Consider the following 17,399-nt stretch of genomic DNA (forward strand, 5'->3'; position numbering starts at 1 on the left):
AAGGCCACTTCATTAAAAAAGGCTTCACAAATAAAAAGTCTACGTAAATTAGTTGTAATCAAATAATTAATTGCCATTAATTGAAACCCAAAATTCTGCATTATTTGTGGAGATTCATTTAATTTCATGTTCTGTCTTTAGCTCAGCCAACTTCAACTCCCCCACTGAGAAAAAGTTTTTCTTTTTCTTTTCAAGAACTCAAACCCTAAAATCATCATCATTATCATCATCCATAGTATCAAAAACCCAGAATGAAATTACCAGAAACCCATCATTACCAAATCTCAAGCAGTCTAATTCCACTCCTAATTGAAGAAATCAATGATATCCAAACTTTTAAAGGAAAATGGTCAGTAATCAAGTCTAAACTCAATGATTTACCAACACAACTCAAGGATTTATCAGATTTCCCTAATTTCACAACAAACCCATTATCATCTGATCTTTTAATTTCAATTTCACAGACGTTAACTGACTCATTAACCCTAGTGAAGAACTGTAAAAACCCAAATTTCAGTGCTGGGAAGTTGAGAACACAAAGTGATATTGACTCAGTTATATCTAAGCTTGATCGACATGTTCATGATATTGAGATTCTGATTAAAAGTGGTGTTATGGATCAAGAGACTGGTGGTGGTTCAAAGAGAGAAACGGTGAGGGTGGAATCCAGGAATTTGATTACGCGGTTACAGATTGGGGATTTTGAAGGGAGGAGTGCTGCAATGGATACGTTGCTGGGGTTGCTGCAGGAGGATGATAAGAATGTATTGATTGCTGTTGCACAAGGTGTTGTACCTGTACTTGTTAAATTACTTGATTCTAGTTGTTTAGAGATTAAAGAAAAATCCGTTTCTGCAATTTCTAGAGTTTCATTGATTGATAGTAGTAAACATGTTTTGATAGCCGAAGGTGTTTTGTTATTGAACCATTTGTTAAGAGTGTTAGAATCTGGTAGTGGGTTTGCAAAAGAAAAAGCATGTGTGACATTACAAGCTTTAAGCTTTTCGAGAGAGAATGCCAGGGGGATTGGTTGTAGAGGTGGAATTTGTTCACTTTTAGCCATTTGTCAATCTGGGACGCCGAGTTCTCAAGCTGTTGCAGCTGGTGTGTTGAGAAATCTAGCTGGGTTTTCTGAAATTCGGCAGAATTTTGTTGAGGAGAATGCAGTTCCAGTTTTGATTGGGCTTGTTTCCTCGGGTACGGTTGTTGCGCAAGAGAATGCGATTGAATGCGTGCGTAATTTAGTGTCTGAGGATGAGAATTTGAAGCTTCTAGTTGTTAGAGAAGGTGGAATTGAGTGTTTAAAGAATTTCTGGGATTCATCAGCGATGGGGCGAAGTATTGAGTCTGCGATTGGTTTGTTAAGAAATATGGGTTCGTACCGACCAATTGCTGAAGTTATTGTTGCTGATGGTTTTATAAACAGGCTTGTTGGGGCTTTAAGTTGTGGAGTGTCTGGTGTAAGAGTTGCTGCGTCGAAAGCTATTTATGAATTGGGATTCAGCACTAAAACGAGAAAGGAAATGGGTGACTGTGGGTGTATTCCTCCTTTGGTTAGGATGCTGGATATGAAAACAATTGAAGAGAAAGAAGCCTCAGCAATGGCTTTGTCTTCTCTCATGCAGTTAGGAAGTAATCGAAGGATTTTTCAGAAGGATGAAAGAGGGATACTTGGTACGGTACAGCTTCTTGATCCTCTTGTGCAGAATTTGGATAAGAAATACCCAATTTCAATATTGCTTTCTATAGCACATTTGAAGAAGTGTAGGAAAGAAATGGTGGCTGCAGGGGCTTGTGCGCACTTACAAAAGCTTGTTGAAATGGATATTGAAGGTGCTAAGAAACTAATAGAAAGCTTGAGTCGTGGTAAACTTTGGGGGGTATTTCCCAGACCATGATAGCAGTGAGATATTGAAGATGGTTGATTTCGTGGAGGGAGCGTGTGATCGTCTTGATCTGTATGTACAATAGTTGCGTATTCATTTATTTTTTCTGTTTCTTTTTTTTTTGTTCTCTATAATCTTCTTTAGGTTCTGAAATTGGGTGTTATAAGTTTGTTACCCTTAATTGCTGATGTACAATTTTGTGCATAGAAATTTGGTTTGTGGCCTAACTAGACTGGAGCTTGTTTGTATGCTTTAAACCCAATAAACAGTGTTTCTATTTTACCCGTTTCTAATGCTTTTTGTGTATAACATATAGTTCATTTTTTTTGCTTAATATATAACTTAGCTATTATATTTTTATCATTTTCGGATGAATATGCTAGGCACTTGAAAGTAACTAAATCAAGCTCAGTGACACTGTATTAGCTCCCTACCATACTCTGCCATATGTGATATTCCATTTGTCACCGGAAGTGGTTCTTTGGGGGGTTCTTTATGTCTTGAGAAGAGTAGAAGGCGTAATTGAGATGTTACTTGATGTGAATTCTTTGGACCTGCTTTTCTTCCTATTTCTTCTTTCTGCTGTGAAGTCTGCCAGATATATCTAGTTTTAAAAGTATGTCTTATTTTGAACAACAAAATGTGGCGTTGCATACTGATGAGTGGATATTGAGTACTTGAAGAGGCATTTGTTTTACAACATAAAAGACAACATATCTTAGGCCATTGCATACAAATTACTAATATCCTATATATTCTGTGCTTTAATATAGGATCAGTCACCTAATTGCCTATTTAGGAATACAATTTAGTTACCTCCAAGCTGGGATCTTGACCAAGGAGAAGGTATAAGGAATTGTATGCATAATTGGGCAGTTAGTAGTATCTGTAATTGTTGTTTTGGATCTTTGATCTCTGCACTGTTCTGTTCTTGACTGCTAGCTAGATGATAAGTTGAGTAAGAAAGGTAATTGCCTTTCTGCAATCTTTGCATGAGAGGGATAATTTCTCTGGATGCGTGTATGTCGAGTTACTCAGGCCTTTCACAGGGTCGATGAGGTCCTTTTCTCTGAATACACGTTTTCCACTTGGTATTTTGCTTTGGGTGTACAACTTAGTTATGTGGTCCTCTAGACAGACTTATTTGTATCACTGTAAGAAGAAAGAGTCATGGTTGGTGTGGAAATGATATCTCCAATTAAGTCATTGACAGATGATATCAAACACCAACCCTGCCCTGATATTTTGGTGTTAACATCTTATGGGGTAGCAGGAGGGGCCGTCTTCTTTAACTGACTACTTTACAACGGAATCGACCTGGTTTTGTCTTTAACCATGTTCTGATGTATCGGATATATAATCTTTTAACGTTCTCTTTTTATTATATTTGTGAAAGTCATACTTGCGGTGTGGTGTTACACTGTTACCCCAAAATTCTTCCATTATACGTACTTCCATCACACATTATTCTCTTACATGTTACTAGCATGTATATAGTATTTGTTTATTGTTCTTGTTGTCGTTGTTGATTATTAAAACTGTTATTAAGCTCTTCAGACTAACTATTTATGACGTGATTCCATCTTCAATACGATGTAAGGGTATAATAATTGACAAATACCCTTGATTCCTTGTAGTTTCATTCTGTACAAGCAATCGACAATCGTTCAGCCACTTGCACAGACTGGCAGTACTTGATCATATCGTTGTAACAGGCCCAACCCAAGTGGACACAAGCTAGCTGCCTAGCTAGTAGCTAGCCTGATGAACCAAGTTTCCGTTTAGCCCAAACAGTTTGGGAGACATCATCATTGGACCAAATTTAGAAACGTGTTTTGAGGCATACTGGATTTTTTTGAGGCATACTAAATAATGTCAAAATAGGGTCACCAAATAAAAAACAACATCACCCCTTATCCATCTTTTTTGATAATGGCATAACTACCCTTTCATAATTAGTGTTAATTATGGTTAGATTTGACTAATTAGGAATTTTAAGGATTGATTAAAAATTAAATTATTAGTGTTAAATTAGTAGAGAAATCAAATTTATGTGAGAGAGTTGGAATTTTTGAGAGGAAGAAGAAGAAGTGAAAAAAACTTGGGTTTTGAGATTTTAGTGATTTGAAGTGACCAAAATGTGTGATTCAAATCAGAGGTAGACTTATATAGGAGGTTTAATGTCCTTTTTATAAGTTGAATCTAACAAAAAATTGAATTTTTAAAACCCAGATCTACTGACCAGATGAACAGTTCGGCTGATAACTTGTCAGACGAACCTAGGTATATTTTCGAAACACAGAGGTTCGGCTGACAAGTTTATCAGCCGAACTTTACTCTGTAACTCATGAATTTGGGTTCGGATGATTTGAACAAAATCATTGTTAGCCGAACCCAGGTGTATTTTCAAAAAACATAGGTTCGGCTGACAAGTTATCAGCCGAACTTCACTCTATAACTGACGAATTTAGGTTCGGTTGATTCGAACAAAATCTAGCAAAATCGCATTATCGAACATAGGGTTTCTCTAAATCATATACTAGGTTCGTCTCAAAATTGATATTCCAAGATCAGCCGAACTGATCTTCTGAAAACCCTAATTTCGTCTTTGAACTCATATTTTATCGATCAAACAAAATAAAATCAATCAAAAACAAGATGGGTTTGTTACCAATGTATTCTAAAATACATCTAAGAACGATTGAGATTTGGATTTCGCACTCCAACATCGCTCACTTCGATTCGTGTTTCCTTTGATTGATTGATTGAATTGGTGTCCAAGATGTTTAAGTTTAAAAGTTATTTTGATTTTTGATTTTAGCTTTTTGAGGATAAGGGCTTTCTAGTAATTATATTGTTTAAGGATGTATTGGTAATTGCACTACCTTTAGACACTCCTTATAAAACCACTCTAGATGGGATAATGAATAAGTATGCCTCAAAACAGGTTTCCAAAGTTAGGAACCAGGGTTGGTCTGGATTCGGCCTTTTGTTTTTGCCTCATGCCCCATCCATATCCAATCCAATAAATGGATTTTAAATTTGGCATCATCTAACGGATTTGCAATCCAATAAATGGTATGTTGTGCATGTTGAGTCAACTCATTTGATAAATCAGTTTTAGTTTTCTTGATTTTAATGGTTTTCTAATCTCCAAAATTTATTTTGTTAAGCTTTTATTCAATCTCTTCATGACTTACTGTTGGTTTTACGATTAGATTTCCTAGAAGGTTGTGGAATTCTTCTTGAAATCAAGTTTCTAGTTTAAACTTTTATTTCTGAGTTTATTTTATTTGACGAGTTTATTCAGCTTCATCATAAATCAATACTTATGAGTTTGTAAATCTTGCAGGTATATGATTGATCATTCTATGGGTATCTAGTGGTGACATTCAGCATGGGTTTTGCAGCTGAGAAAACAACAGTGGTGCGGCCAGTAGTGGTGCTAACCATCTTTGTTTTGATGATGGTCCATATTAGTAGTTCATAATATTTTTTTCATTCATCCAAAAATATCTACCCTTCAATCCATAACTTTGATTCTTTCATCTATCTTTATCATCTTAGATCTATTAACCCTCATCAAAATCACCAAGATTCTCATCTTCAACAAAGTCAATTGTTTCAGGAAAATTGAAAAATTAAAAAAAAATTGGCTCTCAATCCTCAGTCAATCAATCACCGTAATTTAAGGTTGCGTTATGGTAATTCCAGACTGTACATATTGTTGTCCTATTTCTCGACATATTATTCACATCATCTCTTTTATATGAGGGATAAATATGGTCATAAACGATACTCTGTAATGAATCATTATCATAAGGAATATAGGGTTACTCTACTAAGAGTATTTACCTTTATTACGTATATCAAAGAAGATCTTGACTCAAAGTTTGAGATTAAGGTTATAGAGAGGAGTATATATATTGTGAATAGTTGTGGAAACTATATCAACCGAAGCTATGAGAAATCTAAACAAGTAGAGGCTACAACCATAGTCAAGCCAATCATGTCTGCACCACAGAATGATCGTATTAATCAGCTATCTCGTCAACTGAGACAAGCCAATATTGATATGTCTGCAAATCAAAGAATAGTAGTGGGGTCTTCACAAAATATCAACCAGGCTACTGAATAATAGACTTATGGAATTCTAGGAAAGATTATGGAGAAGAGCAAGATGAAGATGAGAGTTATAAGAGCGGAGATTAACTCTATATGGGGAAGGTATTGTAACAAAGAGATAAGGATCATGGGGCATAATCTTATGCTTGTAAGATTAAACAGTGAAGAGGAACGCGATGAAGTGATAGATGATGGTCCGTGGTTAATAGATGGAGTTATTTTTCATGTCCAGAAATATGAATCACATATTCCTCTCAAAAATTATGTTTTTAAGCATCAAATCTTCACACTTCATTCTAAATACCTTAAGCTGGAGCACATAAACGTGGATGTCATTGATGAAGCCAAAGGATTTGTAGGTAGGAAGATCAAAAAATCCAAGAAACTGCAGACCTTGTGCAGGAAATACAGTGAAAGAAAACATTGAAATTAATCTTCAGAAACCTCTTCACAGGGTAGGATTGGTGGAAAACTATTTCGAGGAGGACGTATAGATCAGATACCATTGGGAGTTGCGGCCAAAAAATATTTGTCCCAAGTGTTTTGTGATTGATCATCTTGATAACAGTTATGCTCACACTGTTGGTCTTCTTTATCTGGATAGTTTATCTGCTGTTGAGTATGAAGTTGGCTCAAGGAGACAGCTGAAGAAGAAAATGATGTGCGAGAGGAGAATGGTGAAACTGATCCAGATAATGTTATGGAAGACGAGACAACTGAAGAAGTTACTACGGATGGTCCCAGGAATATCAAGAGAATGATAAACTCTTGACTTAATCAGGAGCCTTCAATGAACCTCATAATATCCATATCCAGCCACCCAATAACTTGGGAAATAATGATTCTACTAATGTGGACCAACACAATACTACAATGATGGTTTTGGACAACTCAGCTACAAATATTTATGCACCCATGATGATTGTGTCTGAGATCCATCACAGGTATTTATAAAACTCAACATCTGCATTAATTTTATACATTTCTCTTTTTCCAACTTAGCATTAGATTCGGAAAAAAAAATTGTTGTAGCACTGCTAGAGCATATATGATCTAGCAACACCATATCAGAGCATGTGGCAGTTTCTGACGTCATCAAACCCAAGCTTTAACTCCAGTTATATCCCAACTGAATTTGTAGCAGAAAAATACTCGCCATATTTGAAAGAAAATTCCGGGGAAATTTTGAAATATTGATATACACTGTAAACTGTTTTTATTTACCGCTAAAGTAACACACGATCTTCAAACCGTTCATGGAGGTCGTCGTTCAGAACATATTGAAAGAGTAACTTGTTCATGGAGGTCACCGATCTCCAGTTATATCTTCATCTTCTTATCAAATGCTTTCCTTTTTAGGGAGTGAGCATATTGAGACACGGTGTTGAGACGCGTATCTGAGACTGATTAGGAAAGTTTCAGCTATACACGTCTCTTAGAGACTGATTAGGAAAGTCTTCAAGAATAAAACTTCCCAGCTCGGTAAGAATCCTAAGAATCCGAGACTGATTAGGAATGTGCCTGAATTAGGACTCTTTATGTTAGTTTAGAGAAAGGGTCGTATTAGGAAAGAAGTTATTTGTTTCCCAAGTAATGATTCTTATATATATATGATTGTAATCGGTTTTATGGAGATATATGAAAAACCAAATTCTTAACATGGCATCAGGAGCCAGTTTCGAAACCTAAAAAAAAAAAAAAAAATCTAAAGATGGTCAGTGAAATTGAATCATCCAAAGGGAAGTTGGTGGAATATGATACACAGAAGAAGAATCCTGTATATCATCTAGGGTCGAGTGATGGACCAGGAACTATCATCACGCCAATAGTTCTGAGAGGGAATAATTATGATGAATGGTCTAGAGCCATAAGAAGATCGTTGATAGCCAAGAGAAAATTTGGTTTCATTGATGGAACCATCAAGAGACCTGAAGATCCAGATCAGTTAGAAGAATGGATAACAGTACAATCAACGTTGGTTTCATGGATTGGTAACACATTAGAGTTGTCAGTAAGATCGACTCTGGGAGATTATGAGGATGCAAGTCTATTATGGGCACACTTGAAGAGAAGATTTTGTGTTGTTAGTGGAACAAGAATATGTCAACTAAAAGCATCGTTAAGTGACTGCAAACAGAAGAAAACAGAGGGAGTTGCTATATACTTTGGAAAATTGAACAAAATATGGATGAGATGGTGACTTATATGAAGATACCCCAATGCAAGTGTGGACAGTGTACTTGTAATATTGCATCTCAGGTAAGTATGTTAAGAGAAGAAGATTTCTTGCACTATTTTCTGATTGGGTTAGATTTTGTATACAGTTCTTTGCGTGAAAAATTGCTTGCAAGGGAACCATTGCCATCCGTAGATGTTGCGTATCAAACCATTGTGAACTCAGAACGCCTGAAGATTGGAGATGGAGTAGTGCCTACAGAGATGCAGGAGAATGTTATGGATTTCAAGGTGCAAAATGATCAACTCCTACTTAATAGTGCTTATGATCCCACCAAGTACTGCAAAACGTGCAGCAGACAAGGACACTATGATGATGGCTGTTTTAAGATTATTGGGTATCCAGAATGGTGGGGAGACAGACCAAAGAATGGAAGAGGAGGAAGAACTGGAGGAAGAGGACGTACTGGAAGAGGAGGTAGAGGACAAGGAGGTACTCCTGTTCGTGCTCATAACCTGCATATTTCGGCACCAAAATATAGTGTTGGTACGTCATCAGCTGATGGAACAGGTCTAGTAGGAGTTACAGCAGCACAGGTTCAACAGGTGATGGAGATTTTAAACTCAAGAAAGTCTGGTTCTCATCTACAAGGTAAAAAGAATGAAATATCTTGGATTGTTGACACAGGATCAACAAACCATGTTACGTATGAACTTCTTAACATGATAAGTGTAAGAGATATTAGGGCATGTTCAGTTGGATTGCCTGATGGAAAGTATGCATACTCTGAGAAAATAGGAACTGTGATTCTTCCTGGTGGATTGAAACTTGAAAACGTGCTTTATGTACCACAGATAACCTGTAACCTAATTTCAGTCACACAACTTATTGATGAGATGAGTTGTATTATTCAGTGTACTAACAAATTATGTCTTATACAAGACCGGTCTACGAGGAGGAGGATTGGAGTGGCTGAGAGACAAGGTGGACTATATATTTTCTGTGGTGTGCCGCATGTTGAAGTTATGGCTGTGCATGAAGATGCATATGAGTTGTGGCATCAACGTATGGGACACCCTTCAGAGAAAGTTTTGCAGAAGTTGCAAGGTGTGAGTAGATTAATTAAGAAGAATAATGATGCTTGTGATATTTGTCCCCGGGCAAAGCATCGTAGAAGCAGTTTTGCTAGCAGTTTGAGTAAATCGAATTGTATTTTTGATTTAGTTCATATAGACTTATGGGGTTCTTATAAGATACATTCATCATGTGGAGCTCAATATTTTCTGACAATAGTAGATGATTTTTCAAGAGGTGTTTGGATTTATTTAATTCAGAATAAAACTGAGGTTGAATCAATATTTCGTGAATTTGTTGCTCTTGTGAAGCGTCAATTTAACAAAGATATTAAAATTGTTAGAAGTGATAATGGAACGGAATTTAATGCATTACGTGGTTATTTTAACACTAATGGAATAGTCTTTGAGACATCATGTGTAGGTACTCCTCAACAAAATGGAAGAGTAGAGAGAAAGCACCAACATATAATGAATGTAGCAAGGGCTTTAAGATTTCAAGCGAGATTGCCGAAACGGTTTTGGGGAGAGTGTGCATTGACAGCAGCGTACTTGATAAATTGTACGCCTACACCTATCCTAAATAATAAAACACCATATGAAGTATTGTTTGGAAAACCACCTCTATATAAACAGTTGAAGGTGTTTGGATGTTTATGTTATGTGCATGATCAAAGTAGCAAAGGAGATAAGTTTGCTAGTAGAGGAAGAAGGTGTGTATTTCTTGGTTATCCATATGGTAAGAAGGCGTGGCAAGTTTATGATCTAGACACAAGAAAGTTTATGGTGTCTCGAGATGTCAAATTCTATGAGACACAGTTTCCATATAAGACTGAGTTGAATGGTAATATAGTTGAGACTGACATAATGGGAAGCACTAGAAGTCATATAGTGACTGATTTTGCTGGGACTTCAACTGAGACAGATCGTGATGGTAAAGAATGGAGTGATGACGAAGATTACATGGTTGTTGGCAGTGAAAAAGCTGCAGAAATACAACGACAGACAGATGGAAATGTTGCAGTACAGACTGCAGTGCCTGATGACGATGTCGTTGTGCAAACTGCAGCACCTGCTGAAGATGTCGCAGTACAGACTACAGCACCTGCTGAAGATATCGCAGTTCAGCATCAGACTGCAGCGTCAGAAAATCAGGCAGTTGTGAACAATGACAGACAAGCCACAGATGCTGCTGTTGACAACAATGGTTTAGGTAAGGGCAAGCGTCAGAAGATCCCTTCAAGTAGGCTGAAAGGTTTTGTGACGCACACCATTCGAGAAAATAGTCCATCTCACTCTCAATCATCACAGTCATCATCCTCAGGTACACCTTATCCTTTGACATATTATGTTAGTTGTGACAGGTTTTCTGACATGCATAAAAATTATATTGCTGCATTGTCTGCAAAGTCTGAGCCGAGAAATTTCAGAGAGGCAATGAAACATCCAGGTTGGAGGAAAGCAATGGCGGAAGAAATACGGGCCTTAGAAGAACAAGGAACATGGGATCTAACAGAATTGCCACCTGGTAAGAAGGCTCTTGGAAGTAAGTGGATATATACGGAAAAGTATGATGAAAACGGTACTTTGGTGCGTTTAAAGGCGAGATTTGTGATTTTTGGAAATCATCAAGTTGAAGGATTAGATTATAATGAGACGTTTGCACCAGTGGCAAAGATGACAACTGTTCGTATGTTTTTGGCTGTTGCTGCAGCTAAACAGTGGGACGTACATCAGATGGATGTGCATAATGCGTTCCTACATGGAGATTTGGAAGAGGAAGTATATATGAAAATACCACCTGGATTTGCTAAAGGTAATCCTAATATGGTGTGTAAGATGAAGAAATCGTTGTATGGCCTAAAATAAGCACCGCGGTGTTGGTTTGCGAAGCTGTCAACTGCATTGAAGAATTATGGGTTTCGGCAATCGTACTCATATTATTATGTCTTTACTATGATGAAGGTAAAGATGCAACTTAATGTGCTGGTGTATGTTGATGATTTGATTATTGCAGGTAATGATCTAGTTGCACTTACACAATTTAAAGCATACTTGGGTCAATGTTTTAAGATGAAAGATTTAGAAAAATTGAAATACTTCCTAGGATTGGAAGTGGCTCGTAGTAAACAGGGTTTCTACATATGCCAGAGAAAATATGCGTTGGATATTATAATGGAGACAGGTTTATTGGGTGCGAAACCTGCAGAATTTCCTATGGAAACAAATCATCGTCTTGCTTTAGCAACAGGAGATTTGCTTAATAATGTAGAGAAGTATAAAAGATTGGTTGGGCGTTTAATCTATTTATCTGTCACCAGACCAGATCTTGCTTACTCAGTGCATATCTTATCTCAGTTTATGCAAAGACCAAGAATGGAGCATTGGGAAGCAGCACTTCGTGTGGTTAGATATTTGAAAAAGAATCCTGGACAAGGAATTCTGTTGCGCTCTGATAGTAGTTTAAACTTGAGAGGTTGGTGTGATTCGGATTGGGCAAGTTGTCCTTTAACTAGGCGCTCACTGACGGGATGGTTTTTTTTATTTGGAGATTCACCAGTATCTTGGAAGACTAAGAAGCAACAAACTGTATCTCGTAGCTCGGCTGAAGCAGAATATCGTTCCATGGCGGCGGCTACATGTGAATTAAAATGGTTGAAACAATTACTCAGAGATTTGGGAGTTCACCATACACAAGCGATGAGTCTTCTTTGTGATAGTCAATCAACATTATATATTGCGAAGAACCCTGTCTTCCATGAACGAACGAAACATATTGAAGTGGACTGTCATCTAGTCAGGGATGCGGTAATACAGAAGATTATTATACCTTCTTATACTCCTACCACAATACAGTTGGCGGATATATTCACAAAGTCGTTGGGGAAAGCACAGTTTCATGCTATTTTGTCCAAGATGGGCATTTGTGAGCTGCATGCTCCGTCTTGAGGGGGGGGGGTATTGAGACACGGTGTTGAGACGCGTATCTGAGACTGATTAGGAAAGTTTCAGCTATACACGTCTCATAGAGACTGATTAGGAAAGTCTTCAAGAATGAAACTTCCCAGCTCGGTAAGAATCCTAAGAATCCGAGACTGATTAGGAATGTGCCTGAATTGGGACTCTTTATTTTAGTTTAGAGAAAAGATCGTATTAGGAAAGAAGTTATTTGTTTCCCAAATAATGATTCTTATATATATATATGATTGTAATCGGTTTTATGGAGATATATGAAAAACCAAATTCTTAACAGAGCATAACCCAAGTCCTGGAAACCGGAGGAACTGAATTGCATCTCAGATCACTCCAAAATATTCCGTGAGTTAATTCCTTACAAAACTTCCTTGTGCTTGATCCAATATAATATTCTTATCTATAACTTGTTATGACCATTGGCTTTATTGTGTGCATAAACAATCCAATAAAAGGTGCAGCTTGCTTGTTGTCTTGGTGCACTCGATCTTGGACCTAAAACACTCAACTAACATCACATTCATGAGGAATTTCTTATACCGTAGGTGATTTTTTTTTTTGTCTGAGCTAATGCAGTATCATTATCATGGTAAATCTTCATATATTATCTGTTGCACCTCCATGAAAAAACTCAATGCGAATAGGTATTGTATATAACACACTAACTAATTCTTCATGGAATTTCAAAACTTGCTCCTTCGCTAGGCGATTTGTTGCCAATACATATAAAAATAAGGTCATCATGGAGCAGCGTCTGAGAAGTTTGAGAAGAAGTGAGTGGAGAAATCGGTAAAGAATGACTAATGCAGTCTAGAACAACTCCCAAGCTTCTGAAATCTGATGCACATATGTCTATGGACATAAGTGATAGACACATTTTTGTGTCTAATTTGTCCTCAATGTCCGTATTGTTGGCACTCGATTTTGTACTAATTTTGTTATTTTATGTATTTGTAGGTATTTTTTGGAAATAAATATTTTAAGAAAATTCTGCTCGAAAAGTTGATTTTGGCACCCGGAGGACAAGTGTTATTCGGAATCTCGCTTTTGGATAAGGGGCGACCACTGGATAAGGGGCGACCTTCTTTCAAAATTCAAAATTTGTTTTGGAGGGAAAATTCTTTCCTTTACTGGCAGATTTTCAATTCGACATTTGAAGGTGTTTTAACGAGATTAAAGAGCTGAGACTTAATGGGTATATGTGATATGAGTATATGAAGATATTATGGTGGTTGGGATCGATCAAATTTGTCCAGAAAATCAATTCCCAATCAAAACAGAGAAAAGAATATCGTCTCATTTTTGGAAAGAAAATCACGTAAAAGATGTTGCATGTTTGTGTAGTTAATCCCAGATATTCTCCTAGGATTCGTATCAATCAGTTTATGAAGATTTCCAAGACAATTAACGTACACAGAGGAAGAAATAAGAAATTATTCTCAAAAATATTTTTCTTCATTGTGAAGATTTTTGAGGAGTTATGGCGAGATTCAATGAGGCTTAGGTGTATAAATAGGTTTCTACTATCACAGGGAAGGGCTGTCGAGAGTTGGGAGTCGAAAGGAGGGCCAGAGGAGCAGAAATCAGAGTTTTCAGAACTCTGTTGCTGCTGCTGCTGCTGCCCGTGAAGAACAAGGAATCGGCCACGGTTCCTTCATCCATTTGCAACTGTTTCTTCAACTGCTCTGCAACGTTTATCTTCATCGCAACAGTTTCTTCATCATATTTTGCAACAGAGAAGTAAACCACAGCATTTAATTTTCCGTCACCTTTTGTTTCTCTGTAACAGTCCAACATCGTCTTCGCAACAGGAACTGCTGTTGCGATTTCTCTGTTGCATTGTTTACTCAATTGTAATCAACTTTGGAGCAATAATAAAACATTTTGAGATTATGATTAATATGAGGAGCTAAACCCAACATTGGGACGACGGAGGGAGTCTATTTTCGTCATTGTGGTAAATTTAATTTATTCTTTTTATGACTTTTGCACTGATTAAAAATTGAAAAATGATTTTAATTAATTAGTTATCATTTTATTTGATGCGGCATGCTTGCTTCAATGTTTGATGTCCCATGCTTACGATTTATAACTAATATTCTGAGAATCTATTTTGGCAAAATAAGAGTCCATATATTTATGTTTTGAGCAGTAATTGTTAAGAATAAATAAAATATACCACATGCATGAAGAATTGTCCAAGTCCTTAGTCCCAATACCTCTCGAACATCTTGTGACAAATTTGTACATATATTTTCGTTTTAAAATCTATTCAAGTCCGAGCAACGAACTTTTACTACCACTTTCAAAACTATAACAAAATGGCGCCGCCGACGCGGACTTGTATATAGATTGATTTATTTTTTTTAGGTTTATTATTATTTTATTTTTTAGAATTGTTTGTTCCCTTTTACGTTTCTTTTTGTCTTTATTTTGCAGGTTCAAAGTGAAAACTAAGGACTTGGAGAGGAAAAATCTTAAAGCGAAAAGCGAAAAGAGAAGAAAAAAAGGACAATTTTAGGATTTAATTTTTAATTTTTTTTTTAGAGTGTGTGAGGAAAACTGTAATTTTTTTTCTTTATTTATTTATTTGGACTTTGGACTGGACTCTTGGACTTTGTTATTATTTTTTTTAACCCTACGGAAGGGTATTATTATTAAAAAAAAAAAATTATATAAACTGTGTGCAGGGAAGGACGACGATTACTATATCGTCTCGGCCCCTCGGGTTCGTACACGGCATAGGAGTCGTGGCCCGAGTCGACGACAACGGTTCATCGCCCGTCTGGTACGGGAGGTAAGTCCAATCGAAACACCCGCGAATCTTCTGCAAGCGGGTTACTGTCTGCCTTAAGGTGATAATTGTTTGAGGACGAACCGGACTGTCTTTATTTTCCTAGTAAAGGGCAAGGCCTGGCCTAAACAAGATAAGGGTTCGGATTTCATCACCGTTCCCTTCTTGCCCGCCTTAGGAAAACGAAACCTAACGCGAACCCAAGCTTAAAATTTGGAATAGAACGAGACCGATAGGGTAACGAGCTTAATAGGAAACTCGTTCGAAAAATATTGGTTGCTCTTTAAGCACACTCCAAAGTTCATGATGGTTTCTGTGGGTTGAATGCGTGACTGCGCCGCCTTGTGATAGCGGTGAGGCCTTGGGTATCAAAGCTCCACTGAGCTTCCCTCGCCTCAATTCAACTTACTTTGACTCGGATTGATTCCAGAGGGGTTTGCTCAAATTGCAACGAATTCCCTTTCGAAAGATAGAAGCTGGTCTAGAAACAATCTAAGTGGAGCCATCATGCTTTTTGTTTGCTAGAAATCTTTAGGTTTTTTGGTGGAGTCGAGTCGGCCTTGTTTGTGATTGTATAGAATCCCTCTGTAGTTTATATTTCTTCGGTGATGAATCCTTTTGAGGAGACGCCACCTGCGATGACGTTGCGAGAATATATGTCTAGAAATTCTCGTTATCAAGAGACGTCTTCGGAAATGACTCTTGGTGAATATATGCGTGGGCAGCGATATATGGATACTCCAACTTTTATTGAGGAATCACCTCTAACGATCTATGAGAAATATTATAAACATAGACCATGTAGTTTGGAACAAAGATTGAGAATTCTTGAATTTCAAAAATTGTATCATGATGATGAGGATAGTGATGATGAAGAATCTGAAATATGTGGGAATAGTGATCAGGAATTTGTTACCCCAGTTGAGCCTTATAATGATTATATTATTTCTGATTCAGATCCTAATAATTTTAAAAATTATTCACCTATTCAAAAGGACGAGGATTTGACTAGAGATACCCCCGTTTCAGACGATGTAGTATGTCCTGTTTACGAAACCGATGATGGTTTAGAGGAACCAGTTTATCTTGAGATCGAGTCAAACGATTTAGAAACAATAGTCTTAGATGAACTCGTAGAGATTAGCGAGGATGAACCTGACTTAGAAAAATCAATTGCCGACCTAGAAATTAGGGAGGTTATGACTAGTCTATCTAGAGACGCCGAAAACTCTAAGTTTGGGGGTGAGTATCATTCTCCATGTGCTTTAACTCTTAGTAAGGTCCCTCACTTGGGACTTGACATCAATGCCTCAACCATCTTACAAGATTATCTTCATAATCGTTTTCCAGAACCTAATGATATCCAACAAGAGTCTCAAATGTTAGAAACCCATCCTCTGGTTGATGTGGTTAACCCATGCAATAATACCAAGATTGATTTTGTTTTCCCACCAAATAGTTTTCTTCCAATTGTGGGAACGTATAGATTTCAAATGTGTCACTTATTAAGTTCTGAGACTAAGCCTAAGTACTTTAGGTTAATGGAATCGACACATTTTCCTAAGAATGACCACTACTCTCACTGTGGTCAACTATGTAAGTCATATCTGATTGACTTAGAGGATCCGCAATTATTTAGGTTATTACTTCGTGATTCTAAGTTCGTATTTGAGTTTTTACAGACTCTAAGACCTAGTGATTCGGATCCCATCTATGAAGAAACGCAGCCAATGAAAATATTCTATCAAGATCCTTTCATAGAACCTGAACCTGAACCACAATGGGACATAGGTATCTTCATCAGGAAACTAGATAAGGGTATGCAGTACATGTTCACTTTCTTGGGTTATTGTAGTTTCCTTTGGTCAGCTCTATTTAGTTTTGAAGACCCACAGTTATTTCGACTGTTACTTTATGGTTCGAGTTGACTAATCCTTTCCTAAGTCTGGCTGAAGACTTTAAACTTAGCACTTCTTGGGAGGTAACCCAATCTCACGCAACACGGTAATATCCTTCCTTAACTCTTTTACTTCAAATAGTAACCGTTTCTCCTTGTTCATGTTTTTAATTTTATCTTTAGAACATTGAGGACAATGTTAGATTTAAGTTTGGGGGTATTGGGAGAAACTTTTTAGTTGCGTAATAAAAACTCCAGAGCCTAGAAATTTATGCGTATTTAGGATAGCACTAACCAATCTAAGTGGATGGAAACATTTTTGTTTTAGGAGTTGAGGAACCAATCTGACTAGATGGAAACATCTATAGAGTCTATTCATAAAAGCACAGAGCTCAGGTGTTAGAAATAACATGATAGTTTCGCCATATCTTGTCGAGTCCTTTTCACTTTCTATTTTTAGTTTTCTTTTATTTCA

At 37.0% G+C, this 17,399-nt stretch overlaps 2 protein-coding genes across 2 annotated transcripts in view; both read left to right on the plus strand.

Annotated features, from left to right (window-relative positions):
* LOC113362808 (vacuolar protein 8-like) lies at nucleotides 1-2,192 on the plus strand. The gene has a single exon (XM_026605303.1). The coding sequence runs from the start codon at nucleotides 252-254 to the stop codon at nucleotides 1,896-1,898; it is 1,647 nt and encodes a 548-aa protein (XP_026461088.1). The 5' UTR covers nucleotides 1-251; the 3' UTR covers nucleotides 1,899-2,192.
* A 5,530-nt stretch (nucleotides 2,193-7,722) lies between these two features.
* The window catches only part of LOC113273194, a 60,362-nt gene continuing 50,685 nt past the window's right edge, over nucleotides 7,723-17,399 (plus strand). Inside the window, exons 1-8 of the mRNA XM_026522953.1 lie at nucleotides 7,723-8,207; nucleotides 8,336-8,584; nucleotides 8,729-9,048; nucleotides 9,211-9,396; nucleotides 9,685-10,520; nucleotides 10,671-10,988; nucleotides 11,226-11,277; nucleotides 11,470-11,536. Of these exons, the coding sequence (XP_026378738.1) occupies nucleotides 7,723-8,207; nucleotides 8,336-8,584; nucleotides 8,729-9,048; nucleotides 9,211-9,396; nucleotides 9,685-10,520; nucleotides 10,671-10,988; nucleotides 11,226-11,277; nucleotides 11,470-11,536 (2,513 nt within the window). The remainder of the gene's footprint in view (nucleotides 8,208-8,335; nucleotides 8,585-8,728; nucleotides 9,049-9,210; nucleotides 9,397-9,684; nucleotides 10,521-10,670; nucleotides 10,989-11,225; nucleotides 11,278-11,469; nucleotides 11,537-17,399) is intronic.

The sequence above is a fragment of the Papaver somniferum genome, chromosome 4 (assembly GCF_003573695.1).
Source record: "Papaver somniferum cultivar HN1 chromosome 4, ASM357369v1, whole genome shotgun sequence".
Classification (NCBI taxonomy): Eukaryota; Viridiplantae; Streptophyta; class Magnoliopsida; order Ranunculales; family Papaveraceae; genus Papaver; species Papaver somniferum.

Coding starts and splice junctions, on each gene's coding strand:
- LOC113362808 (XM_026605303.1), top strand. CDS start 252: ATGAAATTACCAGAAACCCATCATTACCAAATCTCAAGCAGTCTAATT.